Below are 25,236 nucleotides of genomic sequence, written 5' to 3'. Positions count from 1 at the left end.
GAGATGTCACAAATGTGGACAGGCAGCCAGCTGGCAGAGAAGAAGTAGCTGTAGAAACAAGATAGAAAAAATAGTAAATAATAACTTGCCTTGAGTACTATTAAGAGCCAGGTGTCGGCCTTGGCGGTCTTCTTTCAGCAACTCCTGGCCACGCACTCCCTAGTGCAAACTTTTATTCAAGGGGTTTGACATCTGACTCCGCCGGTGCGGTCTCCTCTGCCACCTTGGGATTTAAACTTGGTGCTTTCAGTTCTCCAAAAGCATCCCTTTGAAAATATTTGGGAGATTCCCCTGCTTATGCTGTCCCAGAAGGTGGCCTTTTTGGTGGCTATCGCCTCTGCTCGCAGGGTGTCAGCTGGTGGCGTTATCTTGTTGTAACCCCTATTTGGTGGTCCACAAAAATAAGATGGTTCTTTGCCCATGTCTGTTGTTCCTTCCTTAGGTGGTCTGATTTCCAGGGCCCAAACATCCTAAGGAATTTGCTTTGCATGCCTTGGATGTGGTTTGGGTGGGTGTATTTAGCAGTCACTTAGTCTTTTCGGAGGTCAGACTCACTGTGATCACGGATGGGCCAGGAAAAAGGGCTGTCTGCTTCTTCTGCGACCATTTCCAGATGGATCAGACAGAAGGCAACGGCCTATTCAATCAGGGGTCAGGTTCCTTCTTTCCCTGTAACAGCGCTTTTTACTCTGGCTCTTAATGTTTCTTGGGCTTTCCGTCATCAGGCATCCGTGACACAGGTTTGCAAGATGGCCACTTACGCGTCGGTGCTCACTTTCACTGAATTTTACAAAGTGGATGTGTTGGCATCTGCAAATGCTTCCTTTGGCCGCAAAGTTTTGCAGGCTGCTGTTTAGAGGGCTCATTCCCTCTTTGGGGTGTATTGTTCAGGTTGGGCTCCAGTTTTTTTTTTTTGTTGAGCTCCTGTTAACCTGGTTGGCTAAGGTTGGCTAACCTTGGGGATTTTTTTGTTGTCCCATCCCTCATGTTTGGCACTGCTTGGGGACGTCCCTATGGTTCGGAATAATGGAGTGATGTGTCCGTCAATGAATGAAAAAGAAAATGGGATTTTTGTACTTGCCGTAAAAATCCAGTTCTCTGAGTTCATTGACGGACACAGCACCCACCTCTCTATGGAGTTGCAATACTTCTGGCACTGCTTGCTACTAAACTGCAGGCCTATAGCAGAGAGGGGGGGAGTATACCACCTAGGACTGCACAGAGGTGTAGCAAAGTCTTTTTTCTGCCCAGTGTCCTCCTCCTGTAGGGGTCAATATAACCCTATGGGTTAGAATACTGGAGAGCTGTGTCCATCAATGAACTGGATTTTACGGTAGCTCAAAAATCCCACTTTCTCTTTCGTTCATTGACGGAAACCGCTTCAGATCTTTATAACCATTGGGTTATACTGCCCCTTACAAGAGTAGGACAGTAGGCAGAAAAAAGGTCTGGCTAAGCCCATGGGCAGTCCCAGGGGGTATACTCCCTCTCTCTGCTATAGGCACTCCGTTTTCTTCTGCCTAGTCAGGAGTAAGGACCTAGTTCCTTGCTGGGATCTTTGGTCCTGGCAATTTTTTCTTTTTAGATATAATTTTTTCTCCTGTTTTTTTTCCTGTAAAATCTACAATTAACTGCTGGACTGGACGACTGGCTGGATAATCTCTATCCAGTGGTCATCCCAGTCTGGCCAGCGAGCGCACGCAGACCTCAGCTCCGCGCTAGGTCGGCCTTGACATAGCCCCACTGGACGGGGGCTGGCCTGCGAGTTAAACGTCGTTAAACGTCTCGCAAGGTCGCATACATAGTTAGTCAGGTTTAAAAGACACAAGTCCATCTGGCTCAACCAATAAAAAACAAAAAACCGTAAAGAAAACCCAACCATACAATCCCATATACACAATCCTATACACGCAGTTGATCCAGAGGAAGGTGAAAAAACCCCCAGCAAAGCATTGGCCAATTTGCTACAGCAAGGGAAAATAATTCCTTCCTGATCCCCCGAGAGGCAATCGGATATTCCCTGGATCAACTTTACCTATAAATATTAGTAGCCATTTATATTATGTACGCCTAAGAAAGAATGCAGGCCTTTTTTAAAGCAATTTAGTGAGCTGCCAGAACCACCTTTGGAGGGAGTCTATTCCACATTTTCACAGCCCTTACGGTGAAGAAACCTTTCCATATTTGGAGACAAAATCTGTTTTCCTCTAGACATAAAGAGTGCCCCCTTGTCCTCTGAAATGTCCTTAAAGTGAATAACTTAACACCAAGTTCGCTATATGGACCCCTTATGTATTTATACACGTTGATCATATCCCCCCTTAATCCCCTCTTCTCAAGAGAGAATAAATTCAGTTCCTCTAATCTTTCCTCATAACTGAGCTCCTCCATGCCTCTTATCAGTTTGGTTGGCCTTCTCTGCACTTTCTCCAGTTCCCCGATATTCTTTTTGTGAACTGGTGCCCAAAACTGAACTGCATATTCCAGATAAGGTCTTGCCAATGATTTGTAAAATGGGGGTAAAATGATATCTCTCTCTCTGGAGTCCATGCCTCTGTTAATCCAAGAAAGGACTTTGCTTGCTTTGGAAACTGCAGCTTGGCATTGCATGCTGTTTTTAAGCTTAGGATCTACTAGAACACCCAGATCCTTCTCCGCTATGGATTCCCCCAGGTTTACTCCGCCTAGTATGTATGATGCATGCATATTCTTAGCCCCCAAGTGCATAACTTTACATTTATCGACATTAAACCTCATTTGCCACATAGTTGCCCAATGAAACATTGAGGTCAGCTTGTAAGTCGGAGACATCCTGTAAGGAAAATATTCCTCTGCAACAGTGTTGGGGGTAACTAGTTACAAAGTAACTAATTACAGTAACTAAATTACTTTTTTTGGTAACTAAGTAAAGTAACTAGTTACAATACTAATATTGGTAACTACACTACTTTACTAGGCTATAAGAAGTAACTACACTACTTTACTAGGCTATAGGAACGCGCTTTCCTGCGTTACCCAAGCCGTGCGATACAATCGTTATTTCGAAGAATAGAGAGGGATGAAGTTTATGACTTTTTGTTGCACTTTGTTTTATTCTGTTTTTTCAGGTTTTGTTCTCATGTTTCCCAAAGCCTGTGTTTATACAATAAACTCTATGCAGAAAGAGTGTCATGTATCTTCTTCTACACGGTCAATTATGAAAGAGGAAAGTAAAGTAATAAGTAGTGAAGTTACTTTTCAAATGCAGTAACTAGTAAAGTAATCTCATTACAATTTACAGAAGTAACTAGTTACATTTTTTGAGTAACTACCCCAACACTGCTCTGCAAAGCTTGGTGTCATCTGTAAAGACAGAAATGGCACTTTTAATCCCAGACCCTATATCATAGGACCAGGTCTCGGCCCGAGTCGCAGCGTTCCTCCTGGCCGACAGCCCTCCATTTTTATGGAGAGGTCTTCTGTCTGGAGCGGCGCCCGCCTGGTTCCTGGTATGATGAATAGCTGTCCCCCCTCTCCCACTGGAGAGTTTTGAGGTGGACGTGGGCCCATTCTTGGGATGTTCGGACCCCTGGGTTCCCCTCCTTCCTGTCAGGCACCCCCCCTACCCCCCTTGTCATCTGTCCCCTATCCTACCCCCCCCCCCCCTTACATATGTTGGGATGTTGGGGCTGTTTGGGTGGTTTGATCCACGTCCTAGGGTGGGGGCAGGGAGCTATGCTGGTGATGGGGGCCAGGGTGGGGGTGCGCCGCCAGCGACCGGACGATCGACTGTGCGTGGGGGGAGAGAGGGTTGTACCTGGTAGGGGCTCCTGCCAGGGCTCCCCCATCATGCCTGGGTCTGTCCTTGTGCCCTGGGTTCCCTCCTGGGTCCCTGTAAGCCTTGTGGTGCCACGCCATTTTGTTGTAGCCTGTGAGTTTCTATACACGGTGGCCATGTTTGTTTAGTCTAGCGGCCATTTTGCGGTGGTGTGCCATTGAAGATAGCGGCGGCCATGACAGTGGAGCCCTGTGGGCAGCGATTTCGGCGGTGGGAGCCCCTCCTCATCCCCTGGTGCTGACTCCTGGATCCTTTCACTTGCTGATCACTGCGCTTGGAGTACAGATTATCCTTGTGACTGCAGGTGCCTGTTTCTGCTGGGTGGTGAGTCTGGTGGGGTTCTCTCCCTTTCTGCTGAGGATCGCTTGGTGCTTGTGTCTGGCAACTGGGTGGTGCTGCCAGCATGGTGGGGGTTGTCCCTTGCAGTGTTTTACACTTTTTGTTGGGTCCCCCTGGTGACTCATGGAATCTTTGGAGCACGTCTCCCCTCCGGGTCCCAACCATCCATCGATACACTGACGGCGGTCCTGGAATACTTTGTGTCCCGGTGGAGGTGGTCTTCGGGCGACGGGCTAGCAAAAAGCTCCCCCCTGCCTTTCCCTGCCTCATCTGTCTCATCAAATCCTGAATTTGATTCTGCCGCTGTGGACGTGGGTCACCCTGCTGGGTCTGCAACCGTACACCTGTAATCCTCTGATAGGATGATTGCAACTGCGCACAAAAAGGCGCTGGTGGAAGCACTAGTTGTATCTGTGCGTGAGACATTGAAGATGGAGGATTCAGCTGCGACGGAGGCGCAAGTTCCCTTTTGCCACTCACAAGTCATCCAGAGCGGCAAAGGTGTTTCCTTTTCCCGCCTATTTTGACAGAATTGTCACTAAAGAGTGGGGACGACGAAAGCGTCCCCGTGGGGTCCCTAAGCGATTTACTAGGCGTTAACCCTGTGAGTAGTCCCTTCTTAAGAAGTGGACTGTTCCACCGGTGGTGGACCCTCTGGTTTCCAGATTGAACAAGGCAACCATGGTTCCGGTTGAAGATTTCCCAGCCTTTAAGGATCCATGTGACAGGAAGACGGAGGCCATGGCCCGCAATATGTACACTTTGGCTGGTTCGACACTGAGGCCGGTATTCATCATTGCCATGGTGTTGCAAACTCTGACTGAGTGGGCTAAGCTTTTACGCCGTGACCTGGATGGAGAACAGGCTCCCCTCTGCCTTTGCTGAGCTGGTGGACCAGCTGATCTGGGGGCTGCAGTTTATCTGTGATGCCTCTTTGGATGCGGCTTCCCTAGTGGCTCAGCTTTCTGTTTTGGCAGTCGTCCTTCGGCGTGTCTTTTGGCTCAAATGCTGGTCTGCAGACCAGACTTCTAAATAGGCCTTGACTGATCTTCCCTTTCAAGGAGATCGCCTGTTTGTAGCTACCCTAGATGACATCATAAAAGGGCTCACAGGAGGGAAGAGTACCTTTCTTCCGCAGACTACTGAGGTCAAGGAACCTCGTCATATACATTGGCCTTCCTTTTCGGCTCATAAGAAGTTTTTTCGTCCCTCAGGGTTGACTGACAAGGGCTCGAAGCCTTTCAGGGCCTCCTCTGGAGGATCCAAACGAACCTGGTCTGGCAAGCCAAGAACGGGCTTCGCCATCAGTATAAAGGTGCGCCCTCACCCGTAACGGGGGTGGGGGGACATCTTCACTGGTTTCTGGACCTGTAGACTTCCCTGGTGCAAGACAAATGGGTTCGCAAAGTCATTCAGTCTGACTACAGGATCCAGTTTCGCTCTTGTCCCCCAGCAAGGTTCTTTCCTTTCAACCTTCGCCTGTCCCCCGGACCACTTACAGGGTCTGTTTGGGGAGGTCCAAGACCTGTTACATCAAGGGGTGGTTCCGAGTTCGGAACATTTTCAGGGTTTTCACTCAAACTTGTTTACAGTTCCCAAGAAGGATGGCAAAGTGCTTCCAATCCTGGACCTCAAGGCGCTGAACTGCTTTGTGCGGGTGCAGATGTTCAGAATGGAGTCCACTCGCACGGTGGTGGCATCCCTGCATCAGGGGGATTTCCTCGCTTCTATCGACATAAAGGATGCTTACCTTCACATTCCAATATGTGCCAGTCACCAGCGCTTCCTCCGCTTTGCTGTGAGAGAGGAGCATTATCAGTTTGTGGCGTTACCCTTTGGGCTTGCCTCTTCTACTTGGGGCTTCACAAAAGTGTTAGCTCCGGTGCTAGCTTTGCTACGCCAACGGGGGATCATGGTACTGGTTTACTTGGACGATCTCCTTCTGTGAGCTGAGTCTTTCTGCTCTGGTGGAAAACCTGGAACTTACAATATGAACTCTGCGGGAGTTAAGCTGGATTCTGAATATTTAGAGGTCTGCCCTGGTTCTGTCCACAAAGCTGGACTATCTAGTCCTTACCTTAGCCAGAGTGCTCCTTCCGGTGGACAAACTCCGAAAATTGCAGGCTGCAATTTGTCTCTTGCTGTCCAACAGATGGTCATCCCTCCGGACTTGCATGCGGGTGCTGGGCCTGATGGTTCATACCAGGCCCCTCCGCCGTACACATTCCCAGGGTGGAAAATTGGCAGACGGATTACCTTAGTCTGGCAGGCGTTGGACCAAGGGTAGTGGTCTCTTCATCCGGAGGTGTTTCATCAGTTGTGACTCTGGTGGGGCACCCCCAAGGTGGATCTGTTGGCCTCTCGGCTCAACAGAAAGGTGCAGAGGTTTGTGGCTCAGTCAAGGGATCCTCTGGCAGACGCCAAAGACACGCTGGTGGCCCCGTGGGGTCAGTATCGCCTGATTTACCCCTTCCCTCCTCTCAAGCTTCTGCCAAGATTTCTACGCAGGATCGAGGCAGAAGGGATTCCGGTCTTAGTGACTCCGGACTGGCCTCTCCGGGCTTGGTACGCTGATCTGGTGCGGCTGGTCGCTGACGTTCCTTGGAAGCTTCCTCTTAGGGAGCATCTGCTGTCCCAAGGACTGAGTTTCCATCTTGCTTTACAGTCGCTGGCTTTGGTGGCTTGGCTGTTGAACGCCAGGTGCTGAAGGATAGAGGTTTCCTACACTGTCAAAAGCTTGGAATTCTACTTATAGAAAGATCTACTATTGTACATGGAAGACGTACATTGCGTAGTGTGAGTCTCTTAGGGTTCATCCTCGTTCTTTCTCGGTGGCTCGGATTTTGGCCTTCCTTCAATGGGGGGGGGGGGGTTGAAAAGAAATTAGCCTTGAGTACCATCAAGGGCCAGGTGTCGGCTTTGGTGGTCTTCTCCCTAGGGATGCACCGATCCGATATTCGGATCGGAAATCGGCCCCGATCCAGACAAAATAGCTGGATTGGAGATTGGTAAAGTTCAGCCGTCCCACGGGCCGATCCGGTTTTTGCTGAGTAACGGCTCAGCCATCCCTTTACTAGGTGCAGTACTAGTATGGGATGGGAGCCGCTACTTCCTGTATAGGTCCGGCTCACAGGCGGAGTGATATCAGATGCACTCCGCCTGTGAATGGAGGAGCCACACACATGAAGCAGTGGCTTTGCAGCCGCTTGCTTTGTGTGTAGCTCTGGATCGGTTCCGTATCGGTATCGGCGATTTCACCTCGCCAGATATCGGTATCGGCTCCAAAAAAGCCGGATCGGTGCATCCCTACTTCTCCCAATGACCTTTGGCCACACACTCCCTGGTGCGTACCTTTCTTCAGGGTTTCTGACATTTGGTTCCTTCAATGCGGTCTCCGTTACCACCTTGGGACCTCAATTTGGTGCTTTCGGACCTCCAGAAGCCTCCCTTTGAGAATCTTCTGGAGATACCCCTGCTTACGTTGTACAAGAAGGTGGCCTTTTTGGTAGCTATCACCTCTATGCACAGGGTGTCGGAACTGGCAGCTTTATCCTGTCGTTCACCTCACCTGGTGATTCAGAGAGATAAGGTGGTGCTTTGCCCCTGTCCGCAGTTCCTTCAAAAGGTTATCGCTGATTTTCATTTGAATGAAGACCTTGTGTTTCCTTCCCTGTGTCTCAGACCTAAACATCCGAAGGAAATTGCCTTGCATGCCTTGGATGTGGTCCGGGCAATTAGAATGTACCTGGCAGCTGCGGAGTCTTTCAGGAAGTCAGACTTACTATTTGTGCTCACGAATGTGCCTCGTAAAGGGTTGTCCGCTTCCTCTGTGACCATTTCCAGATGGATCAAACAGACTGTGATTCAGGCCTATTCCATCATGGGTCAAGTTCCTTCTTTCCCTGTTAAGTCGCACTCCACTAGGGCTCTGAGTGCCTCCTGGGCCTTCCGTCATCAGGCATCAGTGATGCAGGTTTGCAAGGCGGTCGTGCACACTTTCACAAAGTTTTATAAAGTGGATGTGTTTGCATGTGCGGATGCTTCTTTTGGCCGCAAGGTTTTGCAGACTGCTGTTTAGAGGACCTGATCTTCTTTGAGGGTGTATTGTTTTTTTCCTTCAGGTGGGCTCCAGCTGTTTTGGCTGAGCTCCTGTTGCATGGTAGGCTACTGTTTAGCCTTGGGAATTGTTTTGGTGTTCCCACCCCTCATTTGGGACGTCCCAACGGTTATGAAGATCTGAAGCTGTGTCCGTCGATGAACGGAAGAGAAAATGGTGTTTTTGACTTACCGTAAAATCCATTTCTCTGATGTTCTTTGATGGACCCAGCACCCACCCTCTGTGGAGTTGTAATTCTTCTGACTGCTTGTAACTAAACTGAGTTGCCTATAGCAGAGAGAGGGAGTATACCCCCTGGGACTGCCCATTGTTGTAGCGAGACTTTTTTTCTGCCTAGTGTCCTACTCCTGTAGGGGTCAAAAGTCAAAAATCTATTTTTTTTTTTTTTTTTTTAAAGGCATTTGGCTTTTTTTTTTCTGCCTGTAAAAGCACCTCCTATGTAAGCAAATGTGTCCATGCGCACACAGCTGTTTACGGGCGTATTAAAAGGTGATCTTTTAAAGGCTGAAAAAAAAACTTCACAAAGGCAGATTCTGAAGAAGAGCTAAAGAGCAGAACAAATGCTAGATATGCCTAAACACGTGTAAACGCATTTAAACTCTAGACACCTAGTGTTTGAACGTTAATATATTATGGCTAATGGAAACCATTAACAATCAAATGCTTGATGCACCTACATTTGTGTGCAAAATGCACTTTTTTAGCACTGCCAGGAGAAAAGCTGTTCAGAGGGCTAAACCGATGCCCTGTGTGCATGAGGCCTTCCCATGTCAGAATTGGCTGGTAAAACAGTTTATGTATAAGTATCTATTGTCTGTGTTTGTGTCTTTGCCGAATATCTGGTTTTAATCTGAATTTTACAATGGGCTTTTAATACTGTTTCCAAGCAATAATATAGATAATGTGTTCATCAGCTTTCTTTTCCTACTCCTGCATGAGGCTAAAATTGGCAGCTCTGGGAATTTGGCTAGGTGAGCAATCAACTGCACAATCTACCGTATTCCACTAGTATGACACTTTGCTACAATGTAAAGTAGTGAGTGTACAGCTTGTATAACAGTGTAAGATTGCGGTCCCCCTCAAAATAACTCAACACACAGCCATTAATGTCTAATCTGCTGGCAGCAAAAGTGTGTACACCTCTAAGTGAAAATGTCCAAATTGCACCCAATTAGCCATTTCCCTCCCCGGTGTCATGTGACTCGTTAGTGTTACAAGGTCTCAGGTGTGAATGGGGAGCAGGTTAGTTAAATTTGGTGTTATCGCTCTCACTCTCTCATACTGGTCGCTGGAAGTTCAACATGGCACCTCATGGTAAAGAACTCTGAGGATCTGAAAAAAAGAATTGTTGCTCTACATAAGGATGGCCTAGGCTAAAAGAAGATTGCCAAAACCCTGAAACGAAGCTGCAGCCAAGACCATACAGTGGTTTAACAGGACAAGTTCCACTCAGAACAGGCCTCACCATGGTCGACCAAAGAAGTTGAGTGCACGTGCTCAGCGTCATATCCAGAGGTTGTCTTTGGGAAATAGATGTATGAGTGCTGCCAGCATTGCTGCAGATGTTGAAGGGGTGGGGGGTCAGCCTGTCAGTGCTAAGACCATACGCCGCACACTGCATCAAATTGGTCTGCATGACTGTCATCCCAGAAGGAAGGTTCTTCTAAAGATGTTGCACAAGAAAGCCCGCAAGCAGTTTGCTGAAGACAAGCAGACTAAGGACATGGATTACTGGAACCATGTCCTGTGGTCTGATGAGACCAAGATAAACTTATTTGGTTCAGATGGTGTCAAGCGTGTGGCTGCAAACCAGGTGAGGAGTACAAAGAAAAGTGTGTCTTACCTACAGTCAAGCATGGCGGTGGGAGTGTCCTGGTCTGGGGCTGTATGAGTGCTGCCGGCACTGGGAAGCTACAGTTCATTGAGGGAACCATGAATGCCAACATGTACTGTGACATACTGAAGCAGAGCATGATCCCCTCCCTTCGGAGACTGCAGTATTCCAACATAATAATGACCCAAAACACACCTCAAAGATGACCACTGCTTTGCTAAAGAAGCTGAGGGTAAAGGTGATGGACTAGCCAAGCATGTCTCCAGACCTAAACCCTATTAACCATCTGTGGGGCATCCTGTGGTGGTGGAGGAGTGCAAGGTCTCTAACATCCACCAGCTCCGTGATGTCGTCATGGAGGAGTGGAAGAGGACTCCTGTGAAGCTCTGGTGAACTCCATGCCCAAGAGGGTTAAGGCAGTGCTGGAAAATAATGGTGGCCACACAAAATATTGACACTTTGGGCCCAATTTGGACATTTTGACTTAGGGGTGTACTCACTTTTGTTGCCAGCAGTTTAGATATTATTGGCTGTGTGTTGAGTTATTTTGAGGGGACAACAAATATACATTGTTATACAAACTGTACACTCACTACTTTACATTGTAGCAAAGTGTCATTTCTTCAGTGATGTCACTTGAAAAGATATAATAAAATATTTACAAAAATATGAGGGGTGTACTCACTTTTGTGAGATACCATAAATACAATGATGGAGAATATAGCAGAACTCCAGAGAAAGTGGGTCTGCACTGTAAAGGTTTTTCTGGAGTTCCACTTTAAATGCACTGAGCAGGTAGGTCACATCACATGAGTCAGGATAAATCGTAAAAAGTGTTGCTATTTGATTTAGGTATACCTAAGCAGAACTTAACTGTATCTGAGCACTACAGATTGAAATGCAATGCCATGCATTTTTTATATTCAAAGAAACGCCCCCCCCCCCCCCATCCATGTTATCATGCTTTTTGTTGAGACATCACTCCCTAGCATTTCTAGCCACAGCCATCTTAAGTAAGGGCAGATGATTCATGTAGAGTTTACTTCCTGGAATCTGTCTGCCCTTAGCTCAGACATGCAGGTGTACTGCTGAAAACACCAACTCGCCAAAATTTCCAACCACATCACTTCTGGTGACTGTACAGCAGTAATTGGAGATTTTGATGAGCTGCTGTTTCACGGAACACCGGCAGCCTATACAGTACGGTACACGACCAGTTGCCTCTTTACACAGAACACCTATTAAGGAAAAAAAATTGGTCGCCGCCTTGGAGGTTGCCATGTTAGTTAGTAGCGGGTGTTACAAACCATGTGCAGTCATTATAGTGTGTACCGTACTGTATTGGCTGTCGGTGGTCTGTGAAAACAGCAACTCGTCTAAATCTCCAGGTATTCCTGCAGTACAGTCACCGGAAGTGACGTGGTTGGAGTTTTCGGCAGAACACAGGCAGGAGGTTGTGCTTAGCTGAAAAAAGCCCCTCCTCCAGGTGAAAGAAGAAAAAAAAAAAAAGCCCATGAAGACTCCAGAAACAAAATAACTGAAGAAATTAAAAAAAAAAGTTTAAAACAAGGATCTATTACAGGGATCCTCAAACTATGGCCCTCCAGCTGTTGTGGAACTACACATCCCATGAAGCATTGTAAAACTCTGACATGACTAGGTATGATGGGTATTGTAGTTCCTGAACAACTGGAGGACCATAGTTTGAAGACCCCTGATCTATAATATATCCTCCCATCTATTTACTAAGGCTAGCAGCATAAGGAATAAAAAGTTATTGTTGAGTGAGAGAATGAAGTTCCACTTTAATATTTGTATTATCACGCACTTTTTCCTGGCAGGGTCCTATGTCGGTCAGGGACTTGGCGCACCCCGCAGAACTGGTTTTCACCGTGGATCAGAAAATCCTAAATGACATCGCTCTTGCCAAAGCACAGTATCATACTCAGGTACATTTTATTTAGTACCATATGCACTATATTACCAAAAGTATTGGGATGCCTGCCTGGCATCCCAGTCTTAGTCTGAAGCATTCAATATTGAGTTGGCTCATCCTTTGCAGCTATAACAGCTTGAACTCTTCTGGGAAGGCTGTCCACAACGTTTATGTGTGTGTATATGGGATTGTTTGACCATTCTTCCAGAACTGCATTTCTGAGATCAGGCACTGATGTTGGATGAGAAGGTTTGGCTCGCAGTCTGCGCTCTAATTCATCCCAGAAGTTTTCTATCGGGTTGAGGTCAGGACTCTGTGCAGGCCAGTCAAGTTCCTCCACCCCAAACTTGCCCATCCATGTCTTTATGAACCTTGCTTTGTGCACTGGTCTAAATCATTTGGTGGAGGGGGATTATGGTGTGGGGTTGTTTTTCAGGGATTCGGCTTGGCCCCTTAGTTCCAGTGAAGGGAACTCCTAAGGCATCAGCATACCAAGATATTTTGGACAATTTAATGCTCTGAACTTTGTGGGAACAGTTTGGGGATGGCCCCTTCCTGTTCCAACATGACTGCGCACCAGTGCACAAAGCAAGGTCCATAAAGACATGGATGAGCAAGCTTGGGGTGGAGGAACTTGACTGGCCTGCACAGAGTCCTGACCTCAACCCGATCGAACACCTTTGGGATAAATCAGAGAGGAGACTCTGGAGTCAGTAAACTCCCAACTTGTAAAACTGCTCCAAGTTTGAGCCTTCCTAAGCAGTCAAAATAGAGAATAAGCATGACCATCCATACAAGCACCATGCAGCATACATTACAAGTACTTAAAGCCCAACTCCAGCCCAAAACCTTTAGTTTAATCCATTCACACCAAAATGTGTGTGCTGAGTGCATGTAAACACATGTGCATTGGCATTAACCACTTGCCAACTGCCTAACGACGATTTACGTCGGCAGTCAGCCCCTCAAAGGCAAAGTGACGTAGATCTACGTCGCTAGCCTGTGAGGGTCTAGGGAGCGAGCGCGTGCCCCCGGAGGCCCGTTCCCGCGTGGTCACGGACCCCCCCCCCCGCGTGTGTGATCGGCGGACCCGATGTCCACCAGTCACTCTTCGATCGCCACTGCAGAGGGAGAAATTCAGGCGGCAAGTGTAAACAAGCCGCCTGTCATTCTCCCCTGTGTAGAAACAGTGATCACACGGTTCTACTATGTAGGATCGTTGATCATTGTTCCTACTGCCCAAGCCACAGCCAATCACAGTTAGAATCACGCCCCTAGGGACACACACAGCCCCTCCCTCTCAAAAAAAGTTAACCCCTTCACTGCCAGTGTCATTTTACAGTAACAGTGCATATGTATAGCACTGATTACTGTAGTAATGTCACTGGTAACCCCAAAAGTGTCAAAAATGTCAGTCAAGGGTCCGATCTGTCTGCCGCAATGTCGCAGTCCCGCAAAAAAAAATCACAGATCGCCGCCATTACGCGTTAAAAAAAAAAAAAAACAACAAAAATGACAGAAATCTTTCCCTTTGTTAGTAAACGCGATAACTTTTGCGCAAACCAAACAAAATACGCTTTTTGCGATTTTTTTTTTTTTTTTTTTTTTTTTTTTTTTTTTAACCAAACATATGTAGCATAAAACAAATTGGCCGAAAATGTTAAAAAATTTAGATTTTTACATATTTTTTTTTGGGAATTTCATATAAAAAAAATTTGAAAAATATTGCTATTTTTGCAAAATTGACGCTCTTTTTTGTTTATAGCGCATGATCAAAAAATCGCACAGGTGATCAAATACCACCAAAAGAAAGCTCCGTTTGTGGGAAAAAAAAGGATGTCGAATTCGTTTAGGTACAGCGTCGCACGACTGCGTAATTGTCCGTTAAAAGCACGCAGTGCCGAATCGCAAAATACCCCCTGGTCAGGAAGGGGGTAAAATCTTCTGGGGCTTAAGTGGTTAAACGTGCGCCGCGTTGCACTGTAATTATAAAGGAAACTTCAATTGACTTTTTTGACTCGTATGTTTATTTGTGAAGCAGTGCACTTGCATGTGTTGCACCACGTTGTGCTAAAAAACGGTAGCGGCCAGTTCTACTTTTATTTTCAGCTTAGGCTCGTGCAGATCAGCTTTTACATATTGCTCTTACAATGTATATACTCTACCTTGCATTGGTCATTGCATGCCAGCACATCTGGTGTGACTGCACCCTTAAAGTGGTTGTAAACTCTTACATATACCCAGTGAAGTGACTGACCTCAGGTGATACCCAGAGATTAAACAAATCCTCCTACATAAGTTGTACCTTTTTATCTGCTGTCTTCTCTACAGCTGTTCAATGTGCAGAATTTTATACAGCTTATCTGAGCTTTAAGAAAGTAGGGGATGTGGAACTGAAGTTACACTTTGCAGAGCTCAGTGAGGAGAGCTGATTGGGGACACCCCCCCCCTCTCCCCCCTCACATAGCACACAAACACAGAGATGTGGCTGTCAATCTGCTGGAGCTCCCTCCCCTGTCATTTTTTTTTTACCTCTTGGTGTCAGGAAAACTTGTCAGAAATGACTTGTGCAGAGGAACAGCAGCAGACAGACGTGACACTTAGTGCTCTGGATTGAGACCAGTACACACTATAGAGGGATATGCTTTATTCACATTTCATGTCTGAGGTTTACAACCAGTTAAAGTTTGGATAGACAGGGAAAGGATTGGAGCCTCATCCACATTTTTATTGCCACCTGACTCTCTATTGGGGAGGTTTTTTCCTTATTACCTTTTTAACACAAGGAAAGACGATCTAACAGGACCTACTAGAACTATTGCTATTCCTTTTTGGCTGTGACTTCCTGTCCTGGTGACACCTGGGTCCTCTATTTGTTTTCCTGGTGTCACAGGGAAAAAAACTTGAGAAAATCTTCACAATGGGGTCACAGACACGAATAAACGAAATCTGAAACTACAGTAAACCTCCCTCCATAGCGGGGGTTACGTTACGGACCCACCGCGAAAAGTGAAAATCCACGAAATAGAAATACCCTATTAAAATATACTCTAGGCATGTTTTTATAACTGTCACTGTACTTTTCAAAGCATTTTAAGGTTTTTAAACACACTTTTAAAACAATAGAAACACATTTAAACACCTAAATGATACTGAGAGACATAGCAAGAGCTGTGGACAAAACACAAAAATATTTAATTAACAATGATTTAATTAGTAAAATAGCATTACAGAAAAAAACGCAATATACCGGGACCGCAAAAACTGAACCGCGATATAACGGGGGTTTACTGTATATATCTCTATATATCTCTCCTATCCTATCATAATATGCTATTGTTGTACTTAGCTGTCCACTAAAAATTCCAGAAAGCTCCTCGTGGGATGGGCTGTCCCGCTTTCAGAAGCCAATCAGATGAATTTTCCAAGGCAGGGTTAAATCTGATTTGTGGATGTAATACAATTATTATTATTATTATTATTATTATTATAAGTATTTATATAGCGCTGCCAATTTATACAGTTCCCTCAAGGAGCTTGCAGTCTAAGGTCGCTTTCTCAAATACATGCATACACATTCTTAGGGCCAATTTAGAAAGGAGCCAATTAACCGGCCAGCATGTTTTAGGAGTGTGGGAGGAACCTGGAGTACCCAAAGGAGACCCACGCAGGCACAGGGAGAACATGCAAACTCCATGCAGGTAGTGTTGTGGTTGGGATTTAAACCCAGAACTGCAAGGCAACTGTGCCGCTGTATGTGAGAGCCATCTGGGTTCCTGTATGGGGCGTGTTTATGAATTCCTCTCTTGTATTATACACCGGTAAGCAAAAGGTGTTCCCAGATTACTGATTAAGGCCCCTTTCACACTTGTGCGACTTCACAGCGATTTTGACGCGACTTTCTGCTGCGATTTTGACGCGAGTTTGACTGGGCTTATAATGTCTTTTCCTCAAAACGCATCAAAATCATGCCAAAAGTAGTGCAGGGACTACTTTGAAGTCGGTGCGACTTCAAGTCGCACAGATATGAATGGGGCTCATTGGAAATAATGAACGACTTGTCATGCGATTTTGCAGTCCCAAATTGCATTACAAGTCGCACTAGTGTGAAGGGGGCCTAAAAGTAAGTGGATTGGTGCTGATCCACATCCTAAATTGTATATTGATATGTCCTCCATTATTAGTACATCACACGATACATTCACCAGCGCTAACAATGTCTCTTCTGTCCTAAGGCCTCAGATCTCCAGGTTGCCAACTATGCCTTTACTTCCTTTGGGAAGTCGCTAGTGAAGAAGCAGAAGCTCCATCCGGACACCTTCGTGCAGCTGGCTCTACAATTAGCTTTCTATAAACTTCATGGCCGGTATGAACAAGGGCTTCTAAACACATAGTGGGCAATTAAAGCAATATTAGACCCAATAGCAAATTTTTATTGTATTGCAACTTACAATTCTTAAATGTGACGACTGCTTTAGTATTCTTTTTTTAGGCTGTCTTTCATTTTCTCCAAGTGATCCTGCCAGTAAGTCTGTTGTTTTTTAATTTCAATCGTTTTTATTAGGGTTTTCCATAAAAAAAGATTTTTACAGGCATGAATGAAACAGCAACAAAACAGTCATCAATAATGAGTCATTACAAAAGATAATAACGAGAAACGTAATGACAGATATAGACACTGGTATCCCAACCGGGGATATGATAACACATTTGCATAGAAATTTGAAGCGCCGACCCCCATCCCCAAAAGCCCCAATGGGGTCAAAACTGCCTCTCGGGGGGGGTTGCAACGCCTGTATAGATTTGGTGTCTATAACGTGTTAGTTAGATTGTGTATAACAAGAAAATACAGACTAGCGGTAAAAAAACAAAAGTTCTATATGAGAGTTATTGCGATATAACCAGCCATGCATTAGTGGGCCTAGAAGTGTAGATCTTAACCACTTAAGCCCCGGAAGATTTTACCCCCTTCCTGACCAGGGCCTATTTTGCGATTCGGCACTGTGTGTCTTTAACGGACAGTTGTGCGGTCGTGCGACGCTGTACCCAAATGAAATTGACGTCTTTTTTTTCCCACAAACAGAGCTTTCTTTTGGTGGTATTTGATCACCTGTGTGTTTTTTTTTTTTTTTTTTCTGATCACGCGCTATAAACAAAAAAAGAGCGACAATTTTGCAAAAATAATATTTCTCTGTCGCTCATTGACAGACGTAGTCCTCGTTGATTCAACACACTCGGGTTATGCTGCCCTCTACAGGCGTAGGACTAGACAGGAAAGAAAACATTCTGGCCACACCCTCGGGGCAGTCCCAGAGGGTATATCCTCTCACTTCCTGCTCTAGCAAATCAGTTTTTTTCTGTCTAGTTAGGAGTAAGGACCTAGATACCTTGCTGGGATCTTCGGTCCTGGCAGGATTTTTTTCTTAGAAAAGATATTTTAGACAGCTTTTTTTTTCTCCAGTGTTCCTGTGAGATCTTCAAGCAAGAAAGCTGAACTGGGCGACGGGCTGGATGTTGAGATCCAGTGGTCACCCCAGTTCAGCCTACGAGCGCGTGCAGGCCATAGCTCCACGCTGGGTTGGCCGCGACATAGTCCCACTGGACGGGGACTGACCCTGCGAGTTAAACGTCTCGCCGAAACGCCTAAGACCATGAGTCACGGCGTCCGGACTGGTCGACAGCCTTCCCACCTCGGTGGAGAGGGGTACTGTCAGGAGTTGGCGCCCGCCTGGTTCCGGTATGGTGAGTAGTAGGTTCCCCCTTTCCCCCTGACGGGTCTTGTGGTGAACGCGGGCCCCTCGCTGTAATGGTAAGGATGGGTCTTCCCTCTATCCTATAACATGTCACAGATCCCCCTGTTTGAGTGTGATTTTTGTGAACAAAAAGCCAGGAGGCTTGGTTTGGGAGCTGACAATCTAATTGCAAAGATGTTAAAATGATGAAGTCAGTGGCAGTACTAGAACTTTACTGTGATAGTATAAAGTATCCTACCTGTCAGAAGCCACAGGGCGATGTCTAGATATGTATACTGCATTCCAGATCATTCCTCCAGCTAAGCAGATGCCTCCCGACGGCCACGGACCACATACGGCCCGCCAGGGTCCGGTACCGCCGACCAGGCTGACCACCATGAGGGTGAAGGGTTGTGAGGCCGAGATCCTTCTGCAGACATGCCGCTATTCTGTGCAGGCCGCCGCCATTGTCTGGTAGTTCGCACGAGGCCGCCATTTTGGCGTAGCCTCGTGTCTCCAGCATGGGGGCGGCCATGTTTGAGGTGACTCAAACACCTCGTGGAGCTAGGGGAGGCGCCGGAAGGCGTGCAGAGGGGCGGAGCCGCCTCCTTTCTTCCCGGGAAGCCAGCCAAAAGACTTCCTGTCTGTTCTAGACAATGCTGAAACAAGTTGCATTTTGAAACTCTGAGCAGTAAGTGGTGAGCTTTGGGGTCTATCTCTCTCTCTCTCGCTCTATAGGGGTCCCTAAGCAGGCAACACTGAGGGGCTTTGTGGCGCTGGGGGTCTGAAAAAAAAAAAAAGAAAAAAAAAGTTTTATTTCTTTTTGGCAAATTGATTTTTCCGGGCAGTATCTGGAATTATCATGGACCCTGCCACACAGGTACCCCCACCGGTTTCCCTCGGGGGGGCCGCGGGACCCGCCAGTGCACAGAGTATGGATGCATTCACAGCAGTTTTGAAGTCTTTGGTGGCTCGGGTGGAGATGGCCTGTCAGGAACGGGGGTTAAGAAAGCGACCCCCGCCTACCCCTATATCGTCTGAGACTTCAGATTCAGATGCTGAGATGGTCATTGCAGCTGCAGGCCCCTCTGCAGGGGCTGTTATCTCAGGTAAGGTTCCCTCAGACAGTGAGGAGAACGTTCATGCTTCCGCCATAATTCAGGAAGAAGCATTGGTGGACGCACTAGTTGTGCGGTTCGGGAAACCTTAAGACTTGAGGTTTTTCCGGCAGAGGCAAATAAAAAGGAATTTCCCTTTGGTACTAGCAGACCCACCAGGACGGTGAAGGTTTTTTCTTTACCCAAGTGTTTGGGTAAAAAGATTAAAGAGGTATGGGATCATTCTAAGCGTACCTTTACTAGTTCCAAGCGCATTACTAGACGCTATCCGTTTGAGGAATCCCTCATTAAGAAATGGACGGTATCACCAGTGGTGGATCCACCTATTTCCAGACTGAATAAAGTTTTTTCAGTGGAGGACGCTTCGTCCTTTAAGAATTCGGTGGATCGGAAGGTAGAAGTGGAGTCCCGCACTATCTTTCCCTGATAGGATCAGCCTTTAGACCAGTTATTGTCATTTGATCTAGTTCTCAGACATTTGCGGAATGGGCGAGATTGCTGCGCCAGGACCTGAAGGGGAAAGGTATCCCCCAGGCAACATCTGTTTTGATGGAACAGATTATATAAGGACTACAGGTTGTCTGTGACGCAGCCTTGGATGCTACCCCCCTATTAGGGCATGCATCTAGGTCAGCGGTAATCCTCAGACGTGTGCTCTTGTTAAAATGCTGGGTCAGCGTAAGTACTACAGGGAGCGGTAGTTACCGTTCCCTGAACAGATCATTTTCTTTACCTTTTCCAAAGATTAGCATCAGTTCCCCACAAGAATCGGATCCGGTTGAACGGACAGACCAAGGAGCCTCTAGCCGGGTGACTTCGGTCTCTAATGTTTAACCAGGAGAAATCACCACTCGTGATAGGAATCAGGTGTCTAAAGAATGTGTGGGAACAGAGAACGATCAGACTTTGTCGGATTGCCAGGGCCAGATAGCTCTAGGGCAGCCTGGTTCGGATCCAGTCAGGCAATATCAGGGTGATGACGTAAGTCATTCGCCAAGGATTTCACCATCTGTGCATTCTTCACAGCATCCCGAAGGCGCGGAGATTGGTAACGCGCGCCCACGATGCTCCAGTGGACGCAGCAGACGCGCTGAACGGCCTGTAAAGGCAGTGTCAGCTATTAAAGGGATTCCCTCATCTCAGATTGCTGCTGAGATTTCTCCGCAGGATGGAGATGGAGGGAACTCCAGTTGTCCTGGAAATTCTAGGCTAGCCTCGTCAAGCCGGTCCGGCCGACTTGGACATGCTAGTCGCGAACGTTCCTTGGGAACTTCTTCTCAGGGAGTGTCTGCGGTCTCGAGGACCGATCTTCCATTGTGCTTTACAATCGCTGGGTTTAATGGCCTGGCCATTGAGACCCAGGTACTGAAGGACAGAGGGTTGTCAGCTTCAGTTATTCCTACGCTAATTAAAGCAGGGAAAGCGACTTCCAGCAAGGTCTATTATCGCACATGGAAGATGTATATCGCGTGGTGCGAATCTTTAGAAATTCCTCCACGTACCTATTCGGTGACCCGAATATTGGCCTTTCTGCGAAAGGGGGTTGAGCAGAAACTAGCCTTGAGCACCATCAAGGGTCAGGTTTCAGCATTAGCAATCTTCTTTCAGAAGCCTTTGGCTATTAAGTCCTTGGTGTGGAATTTCATCCAGGGGGTGCGGCACCTGGCTCCACCAGTCCATACGCCCTTATCGCCCTGGGATTTTAATTTGGTTGTCGGTTCTGAAGAAACCTCCTTTTGAAAGCATCAGGGAGATTCCCTTGTTTACTTTATTCCAGAAGGTGGCCTTCTTGGTGGCTATTACTTCTGCACGCAGGGTGTCAGAACTGGCTGCATTGTCATGCCAGTCCCCATATTTAGTGATTCATAGGGATAAGGTAGTACTTCATCCTAAGCCATCCTTTCTTCCAAAGGTGGTTTCAGGCTTCATCTGAATGAAGATATTGTACTACCTTCCTTGTGTCCTCAGCCCAATCATCATCAGGAACATGCGTTGCATTCCTTGGATGTGGTTCGGGCAATCGGGGTATACCTGAAGGCTACGGAATCATTCCGTAAGACGGATTCACTTTTTGTGATCACGGATGGCCCCAGAAAGGGGTTGCCTGCATCTGCCGCGACCATTGCCAAATGGATTAGACAGACGGTGGTACAGGCTTATTCTAGTAAGGGTCGGAATCCTCCGTTCCCTGTTAGGGCGCACTTCACTCGAGCGCTCAGTACTCCTGGGCTTTCCGCCATCAGGCATCAGTGGTCCAGGTATGTAAGGCGGCCACCTGGTCGTCGGTACATACCTTTACAAAATTTTATAAGATTTAGGTGATGGCATCGGTGGATGCCTCATTTGGCCGCAAGGTTTGCAGGCCGCAATTTGAGGAGACCGGTGGTCTGTATCGAGGGTTGTTTTCTGTTGGAATTTTCTGTTGAATCTCATCTTTAATTGATGAGCATTGGAAACTTCTAGTTGGCACCGGTTGGGCCTTCTAGATTGGATTTGTTTTCCATTTTCCCACCCCTCATTTGTGGTACTGCTTTGGGACGTCCCGAGTGTGTTGAATCAACGAGGACTACGTCTGTCAATGAGCGACAGAGAAAAATGGATTTTTGTAAAATCTTACCGTAAAATCCTTTTCTCTTAGCTCATTGACAGACGTAGTACCCGCCCCTCTGTTTTTGAGTTGGGTTGGGTTAAATTCTCTAAACACTGTTTTGTGACATAACTGATTTGCCAGAGCAGGAAGTGAGAGGATATACCCTCTGGGACTGCCCCTAGGGTGTGGCCAGAACGTTTTCTTTCCTGTCTAGTCCTACTCCTGTAGAGGGCAGCATAACCCGAGGGTGTTGAATCAACGAGGACTACGTCTGTCAATGAGCTTAAGAGAAAAGGATTTTACGGTAAGATTTTACAAAAATCCATTTTTTCCACATTTTTTTATATGATATTCCCCAAAAAAATGTAAAAATCAAATTTTTTTTAACATTTTAGGCCAATTTGTTTTCTGCTACATATGTTTGGTAAAAAAAATCGTAATAAGCATATTTTGATTGGTTTGCGCAAAAGTTATTGCGTTTACTAACTACGGGAAAGATTTTTGTCATTTTTATTTTTTTAATGAGTAATGGCGGCGATCTGCAATTTTTTTTTTTTTTTTTTTGCGGGACTGCGACATTGCGGTGGACAGATCGGCCCCTTAACTGACATTTTTGACACTTTTGGTGTTACTAGTGACATTACGACAGTAATCAGTGCTAAAAATATGCACTGTTACTGTAAAAATTACACTGGCAGGGAAGGGGTTAACTTTTTTTGGAGAAGGAGGGGTTAAGTGTGTCCCTAGGGGCGTGCTTCTAACTGTGATTGGATGTGGCTGTTTGTGTAACAGCAGAGAAATACTATCCTACATAGCAGGTCCATATGATCTCTGCTGTTACACAGGGGAAAATGGCAGGCGGCTTTGTTTACATAAGCCGCCTGCCTTTCTCCCTTCACAGCGGAGGATCGCGAGTGGCCGGCGACATCGGGTCCGCCGGTCACACGCGCGGGCGGTCCGCGAACGAGAGGGGGCGGGAGCGTGCCTCCAGCGGCGCGCGCTCGCCCCCTAGAGCCTCACAGGCTAGTGACGTACCCCTACGTCACTTTGCCTGTGAGGGGCTGACTGTCGCCGTAAATAGTCATGCGGTAGTCGGCAAGTGGTTAAGGAGCTGTCTTGTGCTTAGAGTACCAGTCAGACCAAGGGCTCCACAAGTTTTCAAAGTCTGTTTTTTTTTTTTTTCAACAGAACAAGCTGTCCTACAGATGTAGCAGTTAGAAGGCCAAGGAGACAAACCATTTACCACTGACAGGGGGCTTACAATGGTCAATTTTTTTTTTATGTAAAACCTTTAACCCAAAAGGAAAAAAAAATGTTGTGCTACTGCTTAAAAAGTATGAGCTGGATTTTGGCTGCAATGCGTAAGTGTATCTAAATCTGCTAGTACATCTAACACTCCCCTCCCCCAGATGAACAGTGCTGCTGTCCAAAGGTGTGTCTGTTGCTCCTTCATCCAGAGTGGAGGCACTCTAATACAGGAGGTGTGTTACTGGCCAAATCACCAGATGAAAACAGAGGAAAAAGCCTAAAAAAAAAAAACGAATGCAGCCACCACATATACATTGCCTTGAAAAAGTATTCACACCCCTTGAAATGTTCCACATTTTGTCATGTTACAACCAAAAACATAAATGTATTTTATTGGGATTGTATGTGATAGACCAACACAAAGTGGCACATAATTGTGCACAAAAAGTGGAAGGAAAAATGATAAATGGTTTTCTCGATTTTTTTACAAATATATATGTGAAAAAGTGTGGTGTGTACTTGTATTCGCCCCCCCCCCCCCCCCGAGTCAATACTTTGTAGAACCACCTTTCACTGCAATTACAGCTGCAAGTCTTTTTGGGGATGTCTCCACCAGCTTTGCACATCTAGAGAGTGAAATTTCTGCCCATTCTTCTTTGCAAAATAGCTCAAGCCCTGTTAGATTGGATGGAGAGCGTCTGTAAGCAGTAAACAGTGATTTTCAAGTCTTGCCACAGATTCTCAACTGGATTTAGGTCTGGACTTTGACTGGGCCATTCTAACACATGAATATGCTTTGATCTAAACCATTCCATTGTAGCTCTGGCTGTATGTTTAGTGTTGTCCTGCTGGAAGGTGAACCTCTGCCCCAGTCTCAAGTCTTTTGCAGACTCTAACAGGTTTTCTTCTAAGATTGCCCTGTATTTGGCTCCATCCATCTTCCCATCAACTCTGACCAGCTTCCCTGTCCCTGCTGAAGAAAAGCATCCCCACAACATGATGCTGCCACCACCATGTTTCACGGTGGGGATGGTGTGTTCAGGGTGATGTGCACTGTTAGCTTTCCGCCACACATTGCGTTTTGCTTTTAGGTCAAAAAGTTCAGTTTTGGTCCCATCTGACCAGACAGAGCACCTTCTTCCATGTTTGCTGTGTCCCCCACATGGCTTCTCAAACTGCAAATGGGATTTTTTATGGCTTTCTTTCAACAATGACTTTCTTCTTGCCACTCTTCCATAAAGGCCAGATTACCAATGGTATTGCTTTGTTACTTGGTTTTACACAAGTCGCCCCAAATCATGGTAAAAGTGCTATGTGACAGTTTTTATAAGTGTCCAATCAGGTGAGCCAAAAGATTGAAGCACTTGCGACATTTTTCTAATTTAAAAACGGTTTTAAAATCTTTACCATTACCAGAGTGGGGTAATACTGTAATAAATATAACAACATTTTGGTGCACATGGAGTAAATGTGTTGGAATCCGGTGCACTGCCCCTGTGTGATAACAATAATGAATCGGTGTGTACCGCTTTTATAAATTGTTCACAGGAAGAACTAATTACCACCAGCTGCCCAATTTCCACACTTCTCACATACATGTAAAAATCTGCATTTTTGTTTTTTCACTAGATGTTTACTTTGTACCCCCAAACAACATGGAATATTTTCTGAAAGCAGAGGCTTGGGAGAAAAAAAAATTCATTTTTAAAAAAATGTTGCATGATATTTGCACAACGGTTTTTCAAGCGCAATTGTTTTGGAGAACTATACACTTTATACATTTTAATGCACAAAAACACATGCCAAGTAAATGGATACCTAACATGTCATGCTTTAAAATTGCGTACGCCCGTGGAATGTTAGCACACTACGGTACTTAAGGGGTTACTAAACCCAGAACCTGCATTCACTATATCTGATCTCCCACAGAACATGGAAATGCAGTTATTTTAGTAAATTCAAACTGCTAAATACCTTTTCTCATCAGCAGTATATAGCAGTCTTGTGACTTCTATCAGTACCTGGTTAAAGCTTGTAGGAGGAGTTTTCATTCTGCACTGACTGTCCTATTAGAAAGCAGGACCCCTGACCCTCTGTCTGGACAGTGCTGATTGGCCTTGTGCTGATCACATGCACTCTCCCAAGAAAAAAAAAACAACTCCCTAGCAAAGCAAACTGAGCATGCGCAGCTTGTTCCCTGGCTCTGTATTATGAGGAAATGTATTGGGGACAGTGGAAGAAGGGGAGGATCAGAGAAGACAGGATTAAAAAGCCATTTTACACAATGCAGATGATTAACCCCTTAGATTCCACAGTGAGTATGTACAGACTGATTTTACTGTTGTGAGTTTAGTAACCCTAAAAAGGTGACCCTTTAAAAGCCTTTACAGGTTACCAGTTTAGAGTTACACAGGAGGTCTGACGCTAGAATTATTGCTCTCTGTGTGTCACAATCGAGATACCTCACATGTGCGGTGTAATCAGCGTTCACATATGCATGTGGGA

At 46.1% G+C, this 25,236-nt stretch overlaps 1 protein-coding gene across 1 annotated transcript in view; it reads left to right on the top strand.

The window, feature by feature from the left end:
• CROT (carnitine O-octanoyltransferase) overlaps positions 1 to 25,236 on the top strand; it is an 80,391-nt gene that overhangs the window by 36,843 nt on the left and 18,312 nt on the right. The window contains exons 10-11 of the mRNA XM_082257974.1: positions 11,949 to 12,056; positions 16,279 to 16,409. Of these exons, the coding sequence (XP_082114100.1) occupies positions 11,949 to 12,056; positions 16,279 to 16,409 (239 nt within the window). The remainder of the gene's footprint in view (positions 1 to 11,948; positions 12,057 to 16,278; positions 16,410 to 25,236) is intronic.

The sequence above is a fragment of the Pelophylax lessonae genome (genome assembly GCF_965119305.1).
Source record: "Pelophylax lessonae genome assembly, chromosome: 5".
NCBI lineage: Eukaryota > Metazoa > Chordata > Amphibia > Anura > Ranidae > Pelophylax > Pelophylax lessonae.
The sequence above is the reverse complement of the archived record's forward strand: the minus strand, read 5'-3'. Positions and strand labels throughout refer to the sequence as shown.